This window comes from Jaculus jaculus, chromosome 20, assembly GCF_020740685.1.
Source record: "Jaculus jaculus isolate mJacJac1 chromosome 20, mJacJac1.mat.Y.cur, whole genome shotgun sequence".
Lineage (NCBI taxonomy): Eukaryota > Metazoa > Chordata > Mammalia > Rodentia > Dipodidae > Jaculus > Jaculus jaculus.
In genome coordinates this window covers 11,740,059-11,765,891 of record NC_059121.1, presented here as the reverse complement: position 1 = coordinate 11,765,891, position 25,833 = coordinate 11,740,059, and the positions used below count along the sequence as shown (strand labels likewise).

Sequence of the window (25,833 nt, the reverse complement as noted above, 5' to 3'; positions counted from 1 at the left end):
TTTGTATAGCATACAAACTTTTTAACTAGTCAGACATTTTGTGATATGATTTTAGACAAATAACATGTGGATTGAACTACAATACTTGTAAGTAATGAGAGTTTTGATAAATTCCAAATCCAAGAAAAAAATCATATTAAGTACTTAGGTTTTAAACCAGGCACAGTGACTTAAGATAATCTCATATTCTTTTTTTTAAAACATTTTTAAAAATATTTATTTATCAGAAAGAAGGAGAGAAAGAATGGGTGCGCCAGGGCTTCCAGCCACTGTAAACGAACTCCAGACACTTGCGCATCTGGCTACTGTGGGTCTTGGGGAATCAAACGTGGGTCCTTTGGCTTTGCAGGCAAATGCCTTAATCGCTAAGCCATCCCTCCAGCTCAAATCTCATATTCTTGTTTGTAGATAATGTGATATGTAGCTTTTCCGATATTCAAGATGAGACATTGTAGAGGATCAGAAAATGTTTTTTGTGTTCTCATTTGAGTGTTGAAGGGATAAAGAGAGACATATTGAGTTCACTTAAGTGTGCCAGAGTAGCCACACTTGCCTAGGGGATGTTTATCCAATGCCACCCGCTTTCAAAACTGTCTGACTCGGACATGGGGCAGTGTTGAATAAAATGTTACACATAGTAAGTTTAGCTTCTGTCACCCTGCCAGGGCATAGGTTATCAACAAAATATTAAAATCTAAGAATAGAAGTGATTGGTTTTAATACTGGTATCAACAGTTTAATTTTATTCTAAGGTATGTGGAAAACATTTGTTCTTGTTTGGTTGTTGAAGAACAGGGTTAGAATTTACATTTTCTTTTGCCTTTTTTTAAAGCAGGAAGTGATGATAGGTGGGAATGAGAGATTAATCATGGATTTCTTGAGATTGCTTTGAGTTTTTCTGTATTTTGCTATATCATTTCTTAGTAGGCTTATGAGATAGTGTCGAATTTATAAAATTATATATTAACATTTGTTTGATGTTTGAAATGTGGTGTGTATTTGTGATTTGCTAATATTTTCAATTTAGAATAAATCACTCCAACAATGCAATAGTAAAACCCCCTGAGATGACACCTCAGGCTGCAGCTAAGGAGTTAGAAGAAGTAATGAAGCGGGTGCGCGAGGCTCAATCATTTATCTCAGCAGCTATTGAACCAGGTAAGGTCCTAGCGTTGTTGCATAGGTCATGGTTTACAGATCACAGACTCAGAACTGGAAGGAATTTTAGCCATTTAGAATGCTCAGTTCCTTTGTTTTATGAGTAAGAAGACTGAAACCGAAAGAAAACTCAGTACAGCCATCTTTTCCATTATATTGAATTGAATGCACATTAGCTTGATGGAATTAGGTTTTTATGATTTACTAACAAAATTGTTCTGCCGATGCTAAAAAGCAAGTAAATATGTTTAAAATGTTACAATTAGTTTACTTTCCCTCAAAGTTTTAAAGCTAGAAAGAGAGAGTGTTTGATGTAGGAAAGGTACAGATAGTTTGAACAAATTAAAGGAACACTTATTCAAACTCTTGGGTTTTAAAATAATTTATAATCCAATCTAAAATATTCAAGCTGTTTATGTTTGATCAGATGTTCTAAGTTAACACTTGGAATTTAAGCTTCAATTCTAACAATATAGAGGAAGAGTTTAACATCACTGTTGTAAGAATTACAGACATGTTTTAATCGTACATTATGGCAGCAACACAGTATTACGAACAGCTGTTTATAATCATCTGGTTTATATGTACTGCTGCAGGGTGGCTGCACTCAACGAGTTTATGCAATGACTTTCTTGGATGTTTCTGAAGGATAATTGCACAGGAGGAGGATGTGCAGAGAGTAGGCCCCTTGCACTTAATGTGGTACATTCCACTTGTGCCTAATTATTAACTGGGATCTTTCATTGTTCTGAGCTTACACTGCAAAGTGGTTTTTTCCTCCCAGAGTCTGGAAAGAGCAATGAAAGAAAAGGCGGTCGATCTCGTTCCCATACTCGTTCAAAGTCCAGGTCTAGCTCAAAATCCCATTCTCGAAGGAAAAGATCACAGTCAAAACACAGGTGAGAATTTCTGTCATGTTCAGTTTTTAGTTTTGTGCTTAAAATAGGTGAGATGCATATCAGGAATTTTTGTCAAAATATCAGAATATAGAAATGTCATTAGTGTTCATCTGGAACATTAAGTTACTGTTGCTGTTAAGTATTGTTCTGATGATAGTACTGTAGTTAAAGAATGAAATTTTGTCTAATTTATATCTGATTTTAAAACTGTGTGTGTGTGTGTGTGTGTGTGTGTGTGTGTGTGTGTGTGCGCGCGCGCGCGTGTACCCACAAGGGTCTCATTGCTGCAAATGAACACCAGGCATCTGTACCCCTTCTTGCATCTGGGTTTTATACGGGTTCTTTGAAATTGAGTCCAGGCTGACAAGTTTTTGCAAGTAAGTGCCTTGAATCTCTGAGCCACTTCCCCAGTCTCTATACTTTTTAAAAAATAATTATTTAGCTGGGCATGGTGGCACATGCCTTTAATCCCAGTACCCAGAAGGCATAGGTAGGAGGATAACCATGAGTTTGAGGCCACCCTGAGACTACATAGTGAATTCCAGCTCATCCTGGGCTAGAGGGAGATCCTACCTTGGAAAACCAAGAATTACATATATTTATTGGCGATAGAAAGGGCGAGCCAGTGCAAATGAAGTCCAGAAGCATGCGCCACCTTGTACATCTGGCTTACATGGGTTCTGGGGAATCAAATCCAGGTCCTTGGGCTTTGCAGGCAAGTACCTTAACTGCTAAGCCATCTCTCTAGCCCTTATTATTCTTTTATTTTCAATATTTTTATTTGTATATTTGCAAGCAGAGAGAGAGAGAACGAGTGTGCCAGGGCCTCCAGCTACTACAGGCTGACTCCAGATGCACATGTCACTTTGTGCATCTGGCTTTATGTGGGTACTGGGGAATCCAACTCAGGTTGTTAGGCTCTGGGGGCAAGTGTCTTAACTGCTGAGCCATCTCTCTAGTATATAATTCTTAATATTCCAAGTACTCTCCAGTTTCAGAAGGTTTTTTTCTATCTTAAGTGTTCTCTTACTTTTCCGTAAACTACTTTGTACATGGAAGCTCTACATAGAAGTTTGTAGATGGAGGTGGTAAAGCTGCTCTCAGTTGTCATCGTCTTTGTTTTGTTTTGTTTTTCGAGATAGGTTTTCACTCCAGCCCAGGTTGACCTGGTCTCAGGATGGCTTCAAACTCATGGCGATCCTCCTGCCTCTGCCTCCTAAGTGCCTGGCTTTTTTTTTTTTTTTTTTTTTTTTAAGAAAGCAGAGCACATTTAGTGGCTGAAATGGTTGTTCAAGTAGCATCCTTTTTGTTTTTTTTCTAGTCCATTCTGGGCGTGGGGCATACTACCTACATCCTGTATTAAACTGTTCTCTCTCTAGTATTCTGTGTCAGCAAGAGCACAGAATCCTTGGTCTTGCTGGTAAGATACTTACTTCTCGGCTCTTGCACCGGAAACTCCTCACAGTAATTAGTAGGCTGGGCTCCAGTATATTCCTGTTACATTCTGCTTGTCCTATTTTTGGTTCTAGTGTTAGCATTTTAATTTATCTTTCATTGTGTTTGGTGCAAAGGATACCTCAAAGTATAAACTTAGTATATGTCTTGATTGGAACTCCCTTAAGAATTGTGCCTAAAAGAGGAGTTTCATCTTAAGATGTAGAAGGGGCTGGGCTGTTGAAATGATGGTGAGTCCTCATTGCTGTGAGGGTGCTCTGTGCATGCGTGTGTGCACGTGTGGGATGAAAGGACAAGAGCTTGAGGGAAGGCCAGAGGCTCACTGCACCAGCAGGCTCAGTCTAGCCGCTTCTCTGGGGTGACTGAGATTCAGAGAATGAGACAGGAAAACAGGATGCTCTGTCTTTGATTCTGGCAACCTCTGTTATAGTGTGTTAGTTGCTTCTGTATAATTCTTAGTTTGCAGTTGTCTCCAACTCGTTATTAGTAAGGCAAGTTTACAATCAAGTGAAGTGCCTCAAGTTCAAGGCCAGCTTAGCTGCATAGTGGTACCAGGCCAGCCAGAGCTACATAGCAGCAAGAATACCATGTCTGAAGAACAAACAAGAAAGCAGACACTTGTTTGATGGAAGGAATAAGGCAGTCTAGGAAGTGCCGGAATTGGAGAGGAAAGTGAACAGAAGAGCAGTGTGAGGCGAGGGGCACACTTCATGTTGACACGATAGGTGATGGCCAGGGAGGTCAGTGAAGTGTAAAACAACACTGAGAAAAACGGAAGGCCAGCAGTGTGAATGCGGTTTTGAGGGGTGATTTATAAGGGAGAGCCAAGCTCCAAGGTTGATCAGATCTAAAGCTTACTGATTAACATCCATCTCCTTGACAGTTTGTGAAGCTTTATGTACTTTTTGAAATTATGAGAGACACCCACTTTAACCACTACCCACATTAAAGAGTTTTGATTTTTAGGACTGTATGTGTGTGTATATAAGACTTAAGGATATTAACCTTGAAGAAACCACCTAAGCCCAGAAGTCAGAGATAGGATAAGGCCTTTCTTGGCTCTCCTTCCCTCGGTGGAGGTAACGTGTGTTATTAGGGCCTCCTGTTGTTGCTTCTGATGTTTCTAGAGCTTTGCTTTCCCAAGCAGAAAATGAATCCCATGTGAGAGCTAGAAAAGTTGCTCTCCTAAAACGACTGGAGGAAGGGGAACAGAAGAGGTTAGATGATGCATTCGTGTACAGTTAGATAGGACAAGGAGTTCTCTGGCAGGGTAGGGTAGTTGTCAACTGCAGTTGATAACAGTTTGATACATTTTACAACAAACTAGAAGAGAGGAGTTCTGAAGAAATGATAATGCCAAATTACTCTTGAATTTGATCACTGCACTGGACCTCACAAATTCGTACAGTTACCGTGTGACAATTAAAAGGAGTAATGACACTTGTATTTCCCCTGGCCCCTCCTCCTCCTCGCTCTCTCCCTCCTTTCTGATAGGAGAAGGGGTTTCTGTGACTGTGACTAGCATACAGGAGATGCGCTAGTCCTTGTGTGTTCAGGGAGGCAGCGTTAGAGAAGACGGCAGGACTGTGATTGTTTTGTTTTCTTGAGTTAAATAACCTTTACAGATCAGCGTAGGAACTGTAAGACATTTTATAGTATTTTAATGGAAAGCAGCTGATTTACAAATGACCATTGATGCGACATCAGGGTAAGTTACTGTTTCTTTTTTAAAATATTTTTGACTCAGTATTTTACACAAGCAGTTGAAAAATAGTTACATGGAAACAAATTTTGGCTGTATGAAAATGTGCTTAAGAAGTATGAATTCGTAGTTGCGTATTATCTGGGTGTTTGTGGTTTCATGGCATATCTCAAACATGGTGCTTATTTGGTAGGTATTTGTTCCAATTTAGTTCATTAAAACATGATCGTTAAGATGTATTTTAGTTATATAAAGCATACTTGTATAAAGTTCACTTGGCCTCTTTGGAATGAATGCATGAATGAATGAATGAATGAATGAATATAATTTAAAATTTACATTTATGTTAATTTTAAGCATTTATTCTGCCAGAAACTGAAAAGCAGTTTACGTATATCATCTGACTGACTCTTGTGACAACCATGGGAGACCATAGGTGTGGTTCTTAGTGCAGCTATAGATGAAAAGTCACAGATGTATAGATAGGGCTTTCTCTCTGACCTCCAGAGGCAGATAACTCTTTATTCATGTTCTTCCCCTCCTCATATTGGTTGAGAATCAGACTCAAGGCTTTGCATAAAGCTTCTACTGCTGAGGTACAGCTCCAACCCTATTTTGTTAATATTTTAATAAATAGTGCTTATTAAGATAGTTCATGGGAAAAAATGATTGTGGCGGGCTTGGTCGCAGACATCTTTCATCCCAGTACTTGGGTTGAGGTAGGAAGATTGCCATGAGTTTGAGTCCAGCTTTGGGCTACAGAGTGAGTTCTAGGTCAGCCTGGACTAGAGTGAGACCCTGCCTTGACAAAGAAAAAACAAAACAAAATCCTACAACTATTTCAGTTGGATTAAGGGAATGAACAGTATTGAAATAATAGTTGTTTTTCCTGGAAAAACAGTAGTGAAGATTTCTTTTAGTAACTGTGATTACAGCTATACAATCATGGCATTGCAAAATTAGCATTTAATTTTATCTGGTTTTTCCTCCTTGTGTGTAACAAGTCTTTTCTTGTTACACTATCGTTGTCATTGGTACTGCTTCTTCATGCATTCTTAACGAACGGTACAGCAAATATGGTACATAGACACTACAGAAACTGTTGACATGCAACCGTGATTCTTCCCGCCCAGATGATCACAACCCTTACAAACAAGCCAAGAATTAAAGTTTGTGGTGTGAAAACTCGGGTCAAGGGGAAAACCCTTAAATTTGAGGCATATAATAATTTGATGAAAAAGAAAGGCAGTTCCTAAAAATATTAAGTCTGGCATAGAAAATAACTTTTGGGTGGGGCATGGGGGTGCATGCCTTTCTTTGGTAGGGGCTAGATCAAGAGCTTACCTCTAAAAAAAAAAAATAAAGGAAGAAAACTTTAGAGTTGTTAATGAAATCGCTAATAAAATTTTCAGTGGGTAAATTTAATTTCTGGTATTGTAATTAAAGTATATATAAGGCAGATGTTAAACTGATAAAAACTGTTGAGGCTAGATTTTTAAGTTCTCTTATTGGAAAATTATATTGAAATTCTAAGGACAGGTTTTGATTTCTTTAACGATTTGTTTTCTTCAGGAGTAGATCCCATAACAGGTCGTGCTCAAGACAGAAAGACAGACATAGATCTAAGAGCCCACACAAAAAACGCTCTAAGTCAAGGGAGAGGAGGAAGTCAAGGAGTCGCTCACATTCACGGTGAATTTTAAAGAAATTATTTTGTTGTTGGTTTTACTTGTTGAAAATTGTTGTGGATTAGGCTTAGCTTGAGGGAAATATAACTTTTTACAGTTGAGTTAGTAGTCAAGGATTACTATTGATTGCTACTGATTTGAATCTCACGGTCAGTATGATGCAGCTTATCTAGCAATTGCTTCACTTAGTAGCTTCATGCACCCCTGAGATACATGGAAGTTTATATGTGATGTGTGGAACCATTGCAAATTGTTTTGTGTTGCTTATTGTTGGAGAAGGGGGGGTGTGGTCATTCTTTTGTAGGATATGATTATTTTAGTTATAAATTTATTTTTGTTTGTTTTTCAAGGGACAAGAGAAAAGATACACGAGAAAAGACCAAGGAAAAGGAAAGAGTGAAGGAGAAAGATAGAGAAAAGGAAAGGGAAAAAGAGAGAGAGAGGGAAAAAGAACGTGAAAAAGAAAAGGAACGGGGCAAAAACAAAGACAAAGACCGGGAAAAAGAACGAGAAAAGGATCGAGAAAAGGACAGAGAGAGAGAGCGAGACAAAGAGAAGGAAAAGGAGCAGGACAAAGACAAGGACAGATCCAAAGAGATAGATGATAAAAGGAAGAAGGATAAAAAAACCAGGACACCACCCAGAAGTTACAATGCATCGAGAAGATCTCGTAGTACCAGCAGGTTTGATAATACTTCACCTTTTTAACCAAATCAATACATTTTTATGTGAGTGGACCCAGTGCAATAATATCAGAACATTGCCCCCATTTCAGTGTGAGCATTCCTCCAGCTCAGTATTGACTGTTCTGGGTGAGAGATTTGAAAAGATTTACTTCTCTTTCATAATACATTATGTACATATGGGTAATTGTTATTGTTTTGTTGCTATTTTCTTGGAGGATGGGATGTCAGGGGAAAGTATTTTTAAAATTCCTACATAAATTTTTCCATAAAAGATAATTGACCTTTTAAGGCTTCTTTGAAATGGTATGGTAAATTTTGACAGGCAATATGATTTCTAAAGTTGTATTGTTAGTTTTTTCTGTCATTTAAATTAATGTTTTACCTCTGTTAAGTGGCATTTAATTTTTGCTTCTCCTTTTTTTTAATATATATATATTTATTATATATATATATATTTATTTATTTATTTATTTGAGAGTGACAGACACAGAGAGAAAGACAGATAGAAGGAGAGAGAGAGAATGGGCGCGCCAGGGCTTCCAGCCTCTGCAAATGAACTCCAGACGCGTGCGCCCCCTTGCGCATCTGGCTAACATGGGACCTGGGGAACCGAGCCTCGAACCGGGGTCCTTAGGCTTCACAGGCAAGCGCTTAACCGCTAAGCCATCTCTCCAGCCCGCTTCTCCTTTTTTTTTATATTTTATTTTTATTTATTTGAGAGAGAGAGATTCAGCACTCAGTATTCCAGGACCTCCAGCCATTGCAAACAAACTCCAGACATATGTGCCATCTTGTGCATGTGGCTTACATGGGTCCTGGGGAATTGAACCTGGGTCCTTTGGCTTTGCAGGCAAGCACCTTAACCACTAAGCCATCTCTGCCGCCCCTCTTTTCTTTCTTTGTTGACTTAAGGATTGTATTTTTCTCCCTTAAGAACTTTTCTTTCCACTTAACTAGACACACTGCCACCAGGTGGCAATACATTGTCATAGGAACAGCTACAAAATGACTTCTACAGGGTTATTAAAGCTAAATATGTGGAAACTCCTATCTGTATTAAACTGTCATTTTAAAATATTTGAGCACAATTTTGTAGCGAATTGTAAATGAGGCTTTTATACGAAAACAATTTCGGATAAAGGAATACTTCCCTTTTTAAAAAAATGTTTGTGGCTGTCTATTTTAATCTTGGTACCATCCTTTGACTTAATAAGATAGAAGGGCTGGTTAAAAGTGCTTGGATGCAAAGCCTGCTGGTTCAGGTTCTGTCTGCTCAGAAAAAGTCTACGTTATACTTTCATTTTCAACATTGCTTACTAATCTATATTTTCAAAGAAACTTTGGATGCTTAGAGATTCTCCCCTCCCCAATCAAGTACAGCTGTTTGGGACTAAGTGGACCATCTCCCTTTTCTTTGCAGAGTGTTTGTCTGGAAAGGGTGGCAGTTTGGTTCCCATGATTGCTCTTGCTTAATGGGGACAGTTTGGTTCCTGCCACTCTTTTTTATTTATTTGTTTTTTTAATTTTTTGTTTACTTTTATTTATTTATTTGACAGCGACAGAGAGAGAGAGAAAGAGGCAAGTAGAGATAGTGAATGGGTGCGCCAGGGCCTCCAGCCACTGCAAACGAACTCCAGATGCGTGCACCCCCTTGTATATTTATTTGAGAGCAACAGACAGAGAAAGAGAGAGAGAGAGAGAGAGAGAATGGGCACACCAGGGCTTCCAGACACATGCGCCCCCTTGTGCATCTAGCTAACGTGGGTCCTGGGGAATCAAGCCTCGAACTGGGGGTCCTTAGGCTTCACAGGCAAGTGCTTAACTGCCAAGCCATCTCTCCAGCCCTCCTGTCTGTCACTCTTAAACACTGTTTGTAAGGGTCTGTCATCCCTGGGAAGCTGAAGATGTTAGGCTCCACCCCGGGATCTGCCTTCACAGATGATGACAAAGAAGAGTCTGCAGCATTTCATTTGCTCTGTCCTGCCTCCTAGTGAGCAGAGGGGCTGCTGGTGGTGGTAGATACTGGCGATAGAGTCTCTCCTGTGACCCCATGTCCTCAGCTGCTGTGGTATGGCACTGCAGTTACTGCCATAACAATATCCTTTATCCTTCAAACTTTCCAGGGCTTGCAGGCCCTCTGTAGGATGAGGCAGTACTGCTTCTGTGTGCACTTGCCCACTTACTCCCTGTACCTCCCTGCTGGGAGCATGGCCGCCATTGTGAGCAGGCAGCTCTGAGACTGGGCCAGGCGGACTCTAGCTGGAGCTGTTCATTTAGTGTTCCCTGGTGGCTGTGATGGCCCTTAGAGTCGTGGGATGGAGGGCCACTGATGGAGAGGCAGAACTGGCAGCCCAAAGACCCTTTGAAGCCCCCTAGCCTCACTGTCACTGGGCCAGGTAGTGTTGTTGTTATTTATTTATTTATTTGAGGTAGGGTCTCACTCTAGCACAGGTTGACCTGGAACTCCCCGTGTAGTCTTAAGAATGGCCTAAAACTGAAAATGATCCTCCTACCTCAGCTTCCAGAGTGCTTGGTATTAGAGGCATGGCCCTAGACTATTTTTTTAAATACCACATTTTATTCAGATTTTACACAGTAGTGCAGAAAGGGAAAGTCTGGGAGGTAAGAGGAGATAGAGTGGGGAGAAGAGAAATACACCTCGTGTAGCCCAAGAGCCCATCTGGGCCACGTGTCGCTTAGGAGTTCATGTGACCAGATAGGGATCTGGGGGGAAGAGCTTGGAAAGAAAAAAGTTCAAGGAGCTCCTTCCACGCGAGGAGCTGGAGCGGTCAAAGAACCCATGTGGAGAGTAAGGGCTAAGGGTCCCTTCCGGCTGGGCCTGAGCCTGAGCTGAGGCAGCTCAGGTCCAACTGAGGGAAAAACTCACCCACAGCTGGAAGTTCCCAAGTGATGAGAGAGAGCAAGAGCCCTAGACCTTTTTTTTTTTAAGCTTCTTTTTTATTTAAAGTTTTATTTTTTTCTCAATTTTTGGTAACATTTTCCATGATTATAAAAAAATATCCCATGGTAATACCCCCCCAACTTTCTCCTTTGCAATTCCATTCTCCATCATATCCACTCCCCATCTCAGTCAGTCTTTTATTTTGATGTCATGATCTTTTCTTCTTATGATGGTCTTGTGTAGGTAGTGTCAGGCACTATGAGGTCATGGATATCCAGGCCATTTTATGTCTGGAGGGAGCACGTTCGTTCGGAGTCCTACCCTTCCTTTGGTTCTTAAATTCTTTCTGCCACCTCTTCTGCATTGGAGACCCTGAGCCTTGGAAGGTGTGATCGAGATGTTGCTCAGTGCTCCAGTCCCTTCTTTCCAGCACTATGCCTTCTGAGTCATCCCAAGGTCACTGCCATCTGAAAAGAGAAGATTCTCTACCCAAAGTGAGAGTAGCGTTACTATAAGCATATAAATATTAACTGAAGTGCTTACTGGGCAGTTTGATAAGCATTCTATATACATTTTTCCAGACATGACTACCTCTGTTTTAAGTTTTCAGTATCAGGGATGTGTTCCTCCCACAGAGCATGCCTCCAGTCCCGTTGGAGGGCAGTTGGTTTCCACCATGACAGATGTGCCACTATTGCATTGTTAGCTCATTTGGCCTGGCTAACCAATTGTAAGGCTTGCAGCGTCCACTGTTGAGTATCTTCACTGGTGGTATCTCTTTCTCCCATTGAACTACATGTAGAATGGCTTCTTCCAGCTTTCTGTCAGCTGGTCTACATGGAGGAGGTTGTCAGCTTAGTTCCAGCAGGATTTCTCAGTGGCCTTGCAGCCCAACAAAAACTTTTCTTAACAGCTTCCATAAGTAAAAACAATATAACCATGATTATAATCCCCTTCCACCACCTTCCCTTTTCCCCTTTTCAACTCCTGCCTCACCCGAATCCCTTTCTCTCCAACTGGTCTCTTTATCATTTTGATGTCTTCATTTCTTTTCCTCCTATTAAGTAGGTCTTGTAGAGGTAGCATTAGCCACTGCGAGGTCATCAATACCATGGCCACTTTGTGTCTGGAAGACAGTATTGTAAGCACTCCTCCCCTGCCTTTGACCCATATATTCTTTCTGCCACCTCTTACACAATAGCCCCAGATCCTTGGGAGATGTCTCACTTAATGCTAAACTGTTACTTCTCAGTACTTTGGTGAGTTTTTAGTTACTCCAATGGCCACCATCATCTGAAAAGAGAAGCTTCTCTAATCAAGAGCAGCATTAATAGTTGGGCATAAACATAACTATTTAGAGTACTGTTTAGTGGGCACAATAAATATATCCATTTAACCAGACAGCAGTAATAGTAGTAACATTCCTAAGGGCTTATGACCTCCCCAGCCATAGGTGTTGAATAGGTTTTCAGTTCCAGGCATGAGTTCCCTCCTGTGGAGTGGGCCTAGAATCCAATCAGAGACCAGTTGGTTTCCCCTATAACAGACATGTCACCATTGCGCACCAGTTGGTACGTTGGCCTGGTTGCCCAGTCATAAAGCTTGCAGGGTCTACTGCATAGCTCTTTCCAGCATCCTGACAGCTTGTCAGTGAGGTTTCCAGCTCAGCTCCAGCTTGATTTCTCAGTGATCTGCAGCCCAAGTATGTGGAGCCTTCAGCAATAGGGTCTTACCATCTAGTTCTGGTGGGCAACCTATAATGTTTTGAGGGCATCAGGGGCCTCCCTTGCCAACTGGAAGGTGTCCTACCCATAGCACTGGATTTTTTTCTGATAACAATCTTTGGCTTCTGAGCACATTATTCACCTCAACAGGACCTTTCTTCCTAGCCTCTCATTTTTAGCATATATATTATTGGTTAGCAAAGAAGTAGGTGTATACACATACACACACAGAACCCGGCTATAATCGTCTGTGATAATAACAAATTGGAACTGGGCATGGTGGCACATGCCTTTAATCCCAGCACCTGGGAGGCAGAGGTAGAACAATTGCCGTGAGTTCGAGGCCACCCTGAGGCTACATGGTGAATTCTAGATCAGCCTGAGCTAGAGTGAGACCCTACCTCAAGAAACAAAAAGTTTTGAGAAAAAAAAAAGCCACACACAAATTGGCAATTATCTATTCCTTTGCTATATTTAAATCCCAGATTTTGAATATGTGCATGTGTGTGTGTGTGTGTGTACACACACACATACACACATACATCTACATACACACACACACACACACACACACACACACTTAAGTTTAAATTAATATAACAACATATATAGTTTAAAGGCCTGTTTTAGACTCATCTAGTCCTGACCTTTGAGTTGAAGAGTTGGTCACTGTTAGGAAATTATATGTAGTGAGGCAGCAAGGAGCTGGGTAGATGCCATAGAGCTAGATACCATAGGGTCTGATAGTAAAACATACTCTAGATGCTAAGGACATATGTAACTTGAGTCTGAAGTATAATTAGTATTTTTTTCTACTCAAGAAATAGTTTTAATAAAACTCAGTAGTGTATATGTAGGTAATATAAAAAAGAAAGAAAGAGGCCGGTGGTGGTGGCACACACCTTTAACCCCAGCACTCGGGAGGCAGGGGTAGGAGGATCACAGTGAGTTTGAGACCACCCTGAGACTTCATAGTGAATTCCAGGTCAGCCTGGGCTAGAGTGAGACCCTATTCAAAACAACAAGAATGGAAAAAGAAAAGCTTTGGCTTTATTTTCTCATGCAATCTTAGGGGATGGTTTTATCACAGTTTGACTTACAACTGGAGCAGTAGAACACATTTCTACAGGAGCTTCAGCTGATCTAAAGGAGCTGGAGGTGCAGCTCACTGGTGAAGCACTTGACTGTCATGTGGGGGTTCTGGATTTAATCCACAGGACCCTTCAAACAGTGGAGAATACGTTAGATCTGGAGAGGTGGCTTAGTGGTGACAATGCTAAACAAACAGTGGAGAATACGTTAGATCTGGAGAGGTGGCTTAGTGGTGACAACGCTAAACAAACAGTGGAGAATACGTTAGATCTGGAGAGGTGGCTTAGTGGTGACAAAGCTAAAGGACCCGGGTTTGATTTCCTTCCCACATAAAGCCAGATGCACAAGGTGGCGCGTGCGTCTCCAGCTTGTTTGCAGTGGCTGGAGGCCCCTATTATGTCCCCTTCTCTCCCCCCAAAAAATAAAAGAAAAAGAAAAGAAGATATAAGCTGGGTATGTTGGTTTGTGCCTATACTGTTAGCACTCAGGAAGTCATCTTGGGCTACATGGTAAGATCCAATCTCAAAACAAGAAACAAGCTATTTCTGGGGAGTACACTCACTGGAGTATCCGATTATTTTTTTTTTTTTTTTTGTATTGTTGAATTGCTCTTTCTTTTCGTTTTAAAGATGACATTGTTTTGGGTTTTAGGGAAAGGCGGCGGAGGAGGAGCAAGAGTTCTTCTAGGTCACCAAGAACGTCAAAACCTGTCAAAAGGAAATCATCTCGATCTCCATCCCCTAGGAGGTAGGTTGCTGGCATGTGCAAGAACTGAAGAGGAAGTGGGAAACAGGAAAAAATTCCTCTCTCCAGTCCCGTTTTTCCGTTTTCTCTGTCAAGCGGGGAGATGGCCCAGTGGGTCAGAAAGCTTGCTGTGCAGGCTTGAGAACCTGAGTTAGTTCAGCCATGGCTTCCCGTGCCTGTACCCTCAGCGCTAAGGGGTGTGGGCGCAGGAGGAGTGCTGCTGCTGCTGCTGCTCAGCTCCTCTTAACTGAAAACAGCACCGCAGATTCTGTCTCAGGGACAGCATAGGAGGACACCTCATGTTATCTTGCCTGTGTACATGACGTTCATCTACACTCCTCCCAAGTGTGGATACACCACATGCATCAAAAAAATGTGGGTTTAGGGCTGGAGAGATGGCTTAACAGTTAAGGCACTTACTAGCAAAGCTAAAGTACCCAGGTTCGATCCCTAGTAGCTACGTAAAGCTGAATGCCCAAGGTGGCACATGCATCTGGAATTGTTTGCAGTGGTTAGAGGCCCTGGCATACCCATTGTTTTTGCCCATTCCCCCAAATAAATAAATACTTCTTAAGTGGGTTTAAATACACTGCTTCTGGACTGGAGAGATGGCTCAGTGATTAAGGCACTTACCTGCAAAACAAGGTTCAGTTTTCCAGTACCCATGAAAGCCAGATGTACGTGGTGGCAAATGCATAAGAAATTACATTTTTTTTAGCATATCCTTCCAGCTTTGTGTAGTTACAACATGAAAGTATATCAAGTTTTTTTTCTTTTTACATACAACATACGGGAAATATGTAGTATTTATTCACTTTTTTCCACTTAACTACAGGGAACTTTTTCCATGTTTTAGGTTTTTATGATCAGGGAGACTGTTTCCATTCCTTTTTATGATTTCCTGAACTTTGATTGTATAACAGTGCTTTGGTTTGTTTAACCATTCTGCCATAGAATGGTTTCTGAATTTTCCAGTTGGAAATATTTTAATGTTACGAATAATTTCAAATGTAATACATATGTAGGAAAAGTTACTAGGATTAATATTTTTGGGTTAAATGATATATTTATAAGGTTGAGAAATATTTCCAAATTACTTTTTATAAGTTAATTTGTACTGTAGCAGTTTGCACTATAACCAGCTACATATAAGTGCATTTACTTGGGATTAAATGTGTGCACCACCACACCCAGCTTTGCTTTAAGTATGTCTTAAGTTTATTCCTCAGTATTTTTTCCTTTATATTGCTCTTACAAGTGAACTTTTTTTCTTGCATAGCGAATTCCAGGTCAGCTTGGGCTAAAGCGAGACCCTACCTTGAAAAAAACCAAAACGAAAAAGTTAACCTGTGTTATCTTTATGAAACTGGGGCAAAAGGTGGAGCAGATCAAACTGTAAGATCTGTTGATGTCACTTTTATCAACGCACACTTCTTAGTATGCTTATCCTGTGTTATTTTGTATATCCTTTCTTGGGTAAGGCCATTTTGTCAAGAGTGTAGTAGATAGGTCTTTAATTTCTCAGATGTTGATGGGTTATTAATATTCTTACAGCAGAAACAAGAAAGATAAAAAGAGAGAAAAAGAAAGGGATCACATCAGTGAAAGAAGAGAGAGAGAACGTTCCACATCCACCCGAAAGAGTTCTAATGACAGAGATGGCAAGGAGAAGGTGGAGAAGTGCAGTACTCCAGCTAAAGTAAGCACAGCAGCGTGTCGAGGCTGAGGAAAAGGGAGGGGCTCTTTGGACAGAAGCGCTTGTAGATCCAAAGCTTGAGGGTCACGTGCCTTACAGTTTTTTGTTTGTTTGATTTGTTTTTGGTTTTTCAAGGTAGGGCTGACCTGGATATCACAATGTGCTCTCAGGGTGGCCTTGAACTCACAGTAGTCCTCCTACCTCTGCTTCCCTAGTGCTGGGATTAAAGGCTGCACCACCAGCCTGGCAAGAATAATTTTTAGAAAGTCTGCAGGTTACGAATGTTGATTCTTGCCTGCTGCTTTTCATTTCATTTCATTTCATTTCATTTCATTTCATTCATTTCAGCAAAATTGACAAGAGTTTGTGTTGATTAGATGTGTTAAATTATTATAGTACCTAGTTGTAACCTAAATTTCTCCAACTAAGCTTTTTCTTGTTTTTGGAAATTGCGAGCACCCATGAATTTTGTCATTTTGCTTATCCTGGTGAGGAATTTATATTCTGGAACATACATTGTATGGTTTTATATACTCTCATATTGATGGGAGCTTATGACTGTCAGTGTTGTCATTAGTATTTACGGAGCATTCACTGGTGCTACGTACATCGTTCTCTCATTTAATTCTCCATTAAGGTGAGGGCAGACTCTGGACTGCTCTAACAGTCGTCAATTTATTTCCTTTTGCTTCTCATGGAGTCTCGGGAGCTGTCTGTAGTAATTGTTGTACAATTAACATTCTGTTCACCTGTTTAATTTCAGTTTTTTATGCCTATCTTTTATAGGAAGTACATATAAAACACAGATGTGTGTTGCATGTTTTTATTGAGAAATGAGAATGCAGTCCCCTTCCCCCACACAAAAGCTGCATTTAGTTGTGATTGCAGGCAGCTCTTGAGGAAAGTGGTAAATTCATTGTTGGTGTTCATTGTAGGAAAAGGAGCATGGTAAAGAAGTAGATTCCACTGTGAGCAAAGAAGCAGATGAGAAAGATGCTCCAAGGACTGAGGAGAACAAGGTCCAGCAGAATGGGAGTTGCCAGCCCAGTGAAGAGAGTCTCTCTACCAAAACAGAAGTGATATAGGACTTCTGAGGCCCTTCTCCCTTCTTCGCTGGAATAATTCCAAAGTTTCAATTCTTTCAACAAGATGTGAATAGGGAAGAAACCTAATTGAGTGTAAACATGGGAACTAACAGTTTTTCCACTGGTTAGGTGACATTGTGGACATCTTGTTACTGAGCATGGACATCATGAAAATAACAGATGTTACCCAAACACTTCATCTTCTAAAGTCTGTGCATTTCCATGGTGGCTGATGCACTTGTCATTGTGATTCACTAGTGTTTGCCAAGAAGCATGGCAAATGAATTAAACATCAAAAGTCCTGATTTTGACTGTCCTTAAAGACTGGAGATAAGCATTGGAGGCTCTTTAAAAAAAAACAAAAAAAAAAAACACGCTAGTTACTGAATTTTGTATTATTTTACTTTTTTAAAGTTTTTTTTCAATATATATGGTTTGATGATGTGCTTGAAATTGTTGCAAATATACACACCCTTGTAAAAGTGCAAAGTATGTAAGAAGTTTTAACATTTACTTCACAGGACTTATGGTGATTGTGGTAAATTCTCACTATTGTGTTTTCTTTGCTCACTGTTTAGGACAGCAGTATTTCTTTGAAATAGTTTTACAGATTAAAATTGCTTAAATAAGTGGATCAAAAACAACTGACAATGCATGCTACTGTTCTTTTTCACAAGGAAGAGCAATTGTGTTGAGTACTAATATCATTTTAGCATTCGGTTTTAGAATCATTGGGTCTACCCATAAAGAAAGCATTTCTTTTTGAACTTTGACATTTCCGAGCTTCTGTGAATAATGCTGCAGTGTGTGTTAGCCGTAGGTGGCAAAGACGCCTTCTCAAGGAGTCGGGGTCTGCAAGGTGAGCTGTGGGGGCGCAAGCTGGGGCTTTGCTGCCTTTTACAACGGGGGCCCATTTTATATGTGTAATCACACTTGAGTCACACACAATCTTGATGGGTATTCTATTCATACCCATAGTGAAGTGTGCTTACTTAATTCACCTAATTGGGAAGTCCTGTTTCCAAGACTGGTTTTAGAGTTTAAAATGACAGTGCAGTTTTGGGACCATCATTTTTATACTGTGATAATTGAAAATGAAACATGCTCTTACTTTAAGTCAAAGGAAACATTTTTGTTGACTGCGTTGGATTGTTGGATGGCCTTAATTGTTACCTCTGACTCATTTTCTCATAATGATGTAAAGAAATTATACTTAAAAGAAGTAGGAGTATCCAGGAGCTTATTTGTTCTGTGTTTAAAGATGTGCTTACTTGAGTTTAAAATATAGGTCATCCATCATTCTTAGGCTCAACTTCTTACAGAAGGTAGGTAAGTAGTAAAATGACAACAGTGTTAATTTCTCTCCCAAAACTATAACTTGTAGTATATGAACTCTTCATTATTACTAAATTTCCAAAAAAGTAATACTTTTAATTAGCATGTTACTAAAAAAGATCAGGTATAATTATTTTAATGAAATCTATAATACAATCAAATTACTCAGTTGCCTTACCTCATAAGAAGAGTTGTTATAGATTTAAAAAGCTGAGTAGCACTTTAGTTACTTGGCTTCAACTTGAGTTTGGTTTTAATGTTAATACTGTTGCAACTTTTTAGTATTTGGTGAAGAATGGGAAAATCCCTTTTGGAAGTAACAAAGCCTGATTTGATTATGAAGCTGCTTAATCATCTTCAAGAGTTCAGAATTACTGTGTATGTTTTTATTTTTATCACTATGTACATTAAAGGTTTGGAAACTGCTTTACTATGTAAAGTATAGGTGGTCATTTTAGTCATTTAGCCACATACAGTTGGCTGGTAAACGGCTTACTCTGATGCAAGAATGCTTGGGCACACAGGGAAAGAGTATGAAGGAGTGTGTGTCTCGCTTCAACAGCTGTCTTATTTATGATATCTAAGTAGAATAGAGCAAATGTTTGAATCTTTGTTATTTTTAGTACCGTTTCTCTAATAAAGCCAAGTATTTTAGAGGAAAGAATTTGTTTATGCATTTCACAAAGCGTCTTCAGTTTCATCCTGCTTTTGTGTTTGGCTTCACGATTGTTTTGACACAATAGATGCACATTTTGTAGTGCCTATAAAACAGTCTTTTAAAATGTTTTCTTATACTCTGGACTCTTATTAAAAATGTTTTTTATGTTGGAAATTAACATTTGATTTCTATTGCTAATTATTTTTCCATGCACATGGTATTTATTCAACTCTAAAGCAATCTTACGTTGACAACGTTTTTTAAAAGCTGAGAATAAGTCAGGAGATCTAGTGGAAGTATCAGCTCTGACTGGACATCTTCCATGGAAGCAGCTCTGGTCTAGGTCTAGAAAGTGTGTGAGGCGCACTAAGGCAGACAGACATGTTTTCCTTTATTCACTTTGAGCTGATGTGTCTACATTTATTTACTATTTTCTGTCAAGGTACTTAGTTTTTTCCTTCAAGGTAGATGATATCAGAACAGTCAAGGTAAGATCAAGCAGACCTCCCTTTCACTCTCATACTGAGTGTGACTCATTTCCATTGTCCTAGCTGTACTCTGTGGATGGTGTTCTTGCTTTGCCTGAGGTGGCGACATAGGCCGACCTTTCACAGCGCTGTCTCCCACCTTATCTCATCTAGTTAATTTACACTAAGAAAACTAGTCAGCTTGTATCTGTCCTCATGTTTGCTATTTTTTTTTAAAAGCAGAGACAGTGTTTATGTTGATCTTTATATTATTAAAGGCTTAAAGTTTGATGTGTTGAATTACAATAAAAATTTACAATCAAAAGTTTTTGCTTTGTCAAAATAATTTGATATTATTTTCAGGACCCCAAGTTTTATCTGTGTACTTATCTTTATTTTAAAATTGAAAAGAAAAATCTCTTAACCTGTTCTCAGCCTGTGAGATTATTCAAATTTACAGATTACAAAGTTTAGTAACAGCATTTAAAATATTTTTCAATTACAAATACAGAGTATGATTTTATTAAATCATCTTAGTTGAATTAGCAATTACAATGAGTTCTCTTGAGCGACTCCATAGAATCGTGTAACATTTCAGTTGTTTTCCCCACATTTCACTTAAAGAGGATTTGAGTTTTGTAGTGTAGCTGTCCACACGACTTAAGACTCACTTCCCTGTGTCCTTATGAAGTAGAGCCCTCCCCACAGAGTAAGGTGCAGTGCTCTGGTGTCCTTCATGAAGTGGAGCTCTTCTCACAGAGTAAGGTGCAGTGTCCTTGTGTTCTCCTATTATGACGGTCTTGTGTAGGCAGTGTCAGGCACTGTGAGGTCATGGATATCCAGGCCATTTTGTGTCTGGAGGAGCACATTGTAAGGAGTCCTACCCTTCCTTTGGCCTTTATATCCTTTCCGCCACCTCTTCCACAATGAACCTTGGAAGGTGTGATAGAGATATTTCAGTGCTGAGCACTCCTCTGTCACTTCTCAGCACCATGGTGCTTCTGAGTCATCCCAAGGTCATTGCCATCTGAGAAGTTTCTGTAACCAAAAGCAAGAGTAGCATTAATATATGGGTATAAACGTTCAGAAAACAGCATACTGGGCAGTTTGGTGAGCAAAGTATATACATTTAGCCAGACAGCAGCAGACGTTACACCCCTAGGGCTCATAACTACCCCTGTTGTAGGTTATCAGTATCAGGGATGCTCCCATGGAGCAGGCCTCCAATTCAATTAGAGGGCCGTTGTTTTCCCCCATAACAGATGTGCCACTGTTGGACCCGTTGGCTCAGTTAGCTTGGCTGGCCAAATACAAGGCTTGCAGTGTCCACTGTTGAGTATCTTCACTGGTGATTAATTTCTCCCATTGAACTGCATAGAGAGAAATCACCTAAATCTACTGTTAATATTCAGTTTGGTAGTATAAAAAGGACATTCTAGGCTTACATTGGCTTTATTAGGGAATTCTAACAATGTAATACAAATTCCTTCAGAAGATTCAAGATGAGAAAAGACTTTCCAACTCATGCTACTCAGCATGACCCTTTTACCAAATGAGAAAAATACAAGACCATCATGCTTTGCAAGCAAGTGCCTTAACCATTGAGTCATCTCTCTAGCCCTCCTCCCCCATTTAAAACATTTTATTGACAATCTCTGTACATACAAACAATATATCATGATCATAATCCCTCCAAGACTTATTTTTTTTTGGGGGGGGTATCAAGGTGTAGTGTCTTGCTCTAGCCCAGGCTGACCTGGAATTCAGGGTGGCCTCAAACTCATGTCAATCCTCCTACGTCTGCCTCCCAAATACTGGGATTAAAGGTGTGTACCACCAAGCCAGGCAGACTTTTTTTTTAAGATATTGATAAAGACAGGGAGGGAGACAATGGGTGCAGCAATGCCTCTCTCCATTGCAAAGAAAATCTAGATGTGCACCTTGTGCTTCTGGCTGTACGTGGGTAAACCTGGGTCCTTTGGCTTTTCTAGCAAACGCCTTAGCCTCTAAGCCATCTCTCCAGCACCCCTACCCCAGGCTTCATATGTAGATAACAAGGTGACTGTCCTGGAAGGATTGAAGATATTCTAGAGACACCTGTGCCCATCTCTTCAGCTCTGAGACTGTTGTGACAATGGCCTCCAAGGAATTGGAATTTTCTCAGGAATCTCATGCTGAGGAAATGAAAAAAAGCTTAAGCCTGGTGACAGCCCGACCAGGAACTTGTCTCTGAAGGAGATCTCACACAGAGCTGACAACTCTTTAGAGCACCTGACTAGAGAGATCAGAGCTGCTGCAGATGGGAAGTGGGGCCACACCCTCACCAGAGACACAGGAATTGGGGTTCCTTCCCAACGCACTAATGCGATATGCCAATGCACCGATCCTTTTGGGAAGTTTCTGGATTCTTATGAATCCAACGGGTGAAATCCACAGAGCAGAAGATACAGGTACAGAAAGATTTTATTATAGTTCAAGCTTTAGCAGAGAGTGTTTTAAAAGATGGGGAGCTTAAGGGAAGGAAAGAAGACAGCTCTTGCCTAAGGAGGCAAGGGGGTTGAAAAGCCCACCTTGAGACTCAGGTTGGGGACTTTTATGTGAGTTCCCTGGATTGGCAGCAGCTCTCGCTAGTATAATTATGTCTGGGGTCAGGATTTCTGGGAAATTATATATATCTCTACATATCTATCTTTCTCTATATATACATATATAGTTACAGATATAAATTTCATTTATTTATTTGAGAGAGAGATCGAGAGAAAAAGAATAGGAACACCTGGGTCTTCAGCTGCTACAAACAAACTAGGTGTATGTGCCATCTTCTGCATCTGGCTTACCTGGGTCCTTTGGCTTTGCAGGCAGGCACCCTAACTGCTAAGCCATCTCTCCAGCCCAGTAATATATTTAAAAAATATTTTTATTTATGTACTTGAGTGACAGAGGAAGAAAGAGAGAGAGAATGGGTGCACTAGGGCGACCAGCTACTGCAAATGAACTCCAGGCACATGCACCACCTTGTGCATCTGGCTTACTTGAGTTCTGGGGAATCAATCCTGGTTCCTTTGTCTTTGCAGGCAAATACCTTAACCGCTAAGCCATCTCTAGCCCTTCCCAGATTCTTAATTCTCTAACAATCTACAAAGGGGATGGAAAGACACCCCCAGGGGGCAGGGATAAAAAGAGTCAAGACCCTTTTGACATTCCTGACCTGTAGTAAAGTAAAATGACCAGGATTTTCCCCTACAGACCCAAGTGCAATTCCTGGGGACGCTGTCACCCCTAAACTGCCAATCTAAGCATGCATACCTCTTGCATTCTATTTAAAGGTAAACCTCATCGCTGGAGCCAGCTGATGGACTTGAGGAGTCACTGGACGCCTTTGTTCCTCTTGCTAACGTGGCCACATTGAAATCTCCTTTTCTCCTTTCTCCACTTTACAGTATGATTGTCTGTCTAATTGGCCCAGCTTAGCTTGGGAGGGCTGCCAGGTCCCAGCTGTGACCCTGACAACTCTGGTAACAATAAGAAGGTTCATGAGGAAGTAGATCCACTTGCCTGAAGAAATTTTCTCTCTCGATGAGGGAATTAAATACACGGGGCGTGGACTCAAAGCAAAATAGAAGTCACAGTAGTCTAAGAGGAGAGTGTACATTTCCCTGACCAGAGATAGTGGTTTTTATTTTTCTTCTGTTTCTTTCTCTTTTTGTTTACTTTTATTTAGCACAAAGTATTAGGTTTTTAAGGTTTGTATTTTATTTTATTTTATTTTTTCATTTTCAAGGTAGGATCTCACTCTGGCCCAGGCTGATCTGTATGCTCAGGGTGGCCTCGAACTCATGGCGATCCTCCTACCTCTGCCTCCTCAGTGCTGGGATTAAAGGCGTGCACTACCATGCCTGGCTTAGTATTAGGATTTATTATAACATTTCCTTTCCCTTCCTCCCTTCCTTCCTTCCTTCCTTCCTTCCTTCCTTCCTTCCTTCCTTCCTTCCTTCCTTCCTTCCTTCCTTTCTCTCTCTCTCTCTCTCTCTCTCTCCCCTCTCTCTCCCTCCCTCTCTCTCTGTTGCTTTCTTTCTCACTCTCCTCCCTCCCTCCCTCCCTTGCTTCCTTTCTTTTTTGTTTTTTTGTTTTTTCAAAGCAGGGTCTCTAGCCCAGGCTATGTAATTCACTATGTAATTCACTATTCACTATGTAATTCAGGCTGTCCATGAACTCACAGCAATTCTCCTACCTTGGCCTCCCAAATGCTGGGATTAAAGACATATGCACAATGCTTGGCTATTTTATTATTTATTTATTTATTTTGTTGTTTTGAGGTAGGGACTCACTCTAGCACAGGCTGACCAAACTTACTGTGTAGTCTCAGTTGGCCTCTAACAGTGATCCTCCTACCTTTTGCTTCCAGAGTGCTGGGCTTAAAGGTGTATGTCACTGCACCTGGCCTGGTTAATTTTCATTCTTTTTAAAAAATATTTTTATTTCTTTATTTATTTGACAGAGAAAGAGAGAGAGAATAGGTGCGCCAGGGCCTCCAGCCATTGCAGACAAACTCCAGATGTGTATGCCCCATTGTGCATCTGGCTAATGTGGGTCCTAGGAAATCGAACCTGGGTCCTTTGGCTTTGCAGGCAAATGCCTCAACCAAACAATTCCTCTAGCCTATTTTTAAAAATTAGTTAATTTTTTTTTCATTTGTTTTAGTACTTGAGCTAGAGGCTCACTGTAGTCCATGCTGACCTGGAATTCACTATGTAGTCTCAGGCTGTCTTCAAACTCACAGAGATCCTTCTACACCTGCTTCCTGAGTTTTGGCCTTGCTAAAATAAAATATATATATATATATTATTTATTTGAGGTAGACAGAAAGAAGCAGATGGAGATGGACAGAAAAAGAGAGTGAGTATGCTAGATGCATGTGCCACTTTGTGCATTTGGTTTAACGTACTAGGGAATTGAACCCCAGGCCACCAGGCTTTGCAAGCTTGCACCTTCAATTGCTAAGCCATCTCTCTAGCCCTCCTTGTCATTTTTCTTTCCTCTGCTTGATTCAGGCACTGTTTCATTGACCTATCTGTGTAAATCCAGGTCTTTGGAAGTGTTACATTTATGAAGAAGAGAATTTCAAAAACTAGAAATCATGGAAAAGACAATTGAGGGGCTGGAGAGATTGCTTAGTGATTAAGGTGCTTGCCTGCAAAGCCTGAGGACCCACATTTGACTCTCCAGATCCAATGTAAGCTGACACACAAAGGTGAGGCAAGCATAAGGTCACACATTCCCAGTAGGTGGCACAAGCATTCCCCAATTTGTAACAGGATATGTCTACTTTCCACTTACATATAAGTCTGACATAGCTCAGGTAATATTCCTTCATCTTGTAGCTGTGCAGTTTGGAATGTGAGGCTTCCAAGGTGACCTGCAGGGCAGGAGAGGAGTGGAGGGGGCACTTGGCTTTCTGCTGTTTGTAGAAGTGACGTGTTTCACACCCAGAACCAACTCACAGGCTCTGTTCTTCCTACAAAGCAGGCTGGGGCTGGCCATGTGTCCGTGGATATTTGTGGGTACCAGAGCGACAGCTGTGGAGGGAAGTGGGTTGGTGGGGTGGGGTAGGGAACTTATCAGTTTGGGAATCACACAACCATGGAAGAAGGAAAGAACTGGAAAGAAATTTGCTCAGATAACTGCTGGAAGAACGTAAACTATGGGCTAAGGAGTCTGAGCTGTATATTACGATTTTTGAGCAAAGACTAACATCAGACTATTCTTAAAAAAATGTGATAACAGTGCTGGAGAGATGGCTCAGTGGCTTAGGCTCTTGTCTGCAAAGCCTAATAATCCAGGTTTGATTCTTTAGTACCCGTGTAAAGCCAGATGCACAAAGTGGCACAGCAGCTGGAGGCTGTGAAGCACCCATTCTCTCTGTGCTTCTCTCTCCCTTTTTTCTTGAAATTAAATAAATAAATGATACCATTAAAAAAAACCTAATAGTAATTGCTCGAAATAGCATAGACGGGCAGCCATTCTAAAGTTGAATTTTTTCCATGTGTATGTCGTATGTGTGCATGTGTGTATATTTGTGCTTACAAATGTGTAGGAGCAGGTAGGTGTGCAGGTGCATGTATATGCACATGTATGTGTAGGCAAGTAGTTGACAATTATCTTCCACCGTTGCTCTCCACCATAATTTTTTGAGACAGGATCCCACTGAACCTGGAGCTCACCAGTTTAGCTAGACTAGCCAGACATGGTGGCACACATCTTTAACCCAGCCCTCAAGAGGCAGAGGTAGGAGGATCACTGTGACTTTGAAGCCAGCCTGAGACTAACTACATTGTTGATTCCAGGGCAGCCTGGACTAGAGTGACACCCTACCTCGAAAAACCAAACCAAAGCTCGGCATGGTGGCACATGCCTTTAATCCCAGCACTCAGCACTTGGGAGACAGATACAGGAGGATCACTGTGAGTTCAAGGCCACCCTGAGACTACAGGGTGAATTCCAGGTTGGCCTGAGCTAGAGTGAGACCCTATCTCAAAAAAAAA

The 25,833-nt window shown here is 40.7% G+C and overlaps 1 protein-coding gene across 2 annotated transcripts in view; it reads left to right on the top strand.

The window, feature by feature from the left end:
- Positions 1-19,002, top strand: part of Srek1 (splicing regulatory glutamic acid and lysine rich protein 1) — a 41,383-nt gene extending 22,381 nt beyond the window's left edge. For both annotated transcript variants that reach the window (XM_045138928.1, XM_004671187.2), the window contains 7 exons: positions 1,028-1,158; positions 1,943-2,057; positions 6,787-6,906; positions 7,253-7,585; positions 13,958-14,053; positions 15,605-15,749; positions 16,682-19,002. In XM_045138928.1, the coding sequence (XP_044994863.1) occupies positions 1,028-1,158; positions 1,943-2,057; positions 6,787-6,906; positions 7,253-7,585; positions 13,958-14,053; positions 15,605-15,749; positions 16,682-16,831 (1,090 nt within the window). In that variant the 3' untranslated portion in view covers positions 16,832-19,002. The remainder of the gene's footprint in view (positions 1-1,027; positions 1,159-1,942; positions 2,058-6,786; positions 6,907-7,252; positions 7,586-13,957; positions 14,054-15,604; positions 15,750-16,681) is intronic.
- Positions 19,003-25,833: the final 6,831 nt, after the last annotated feature.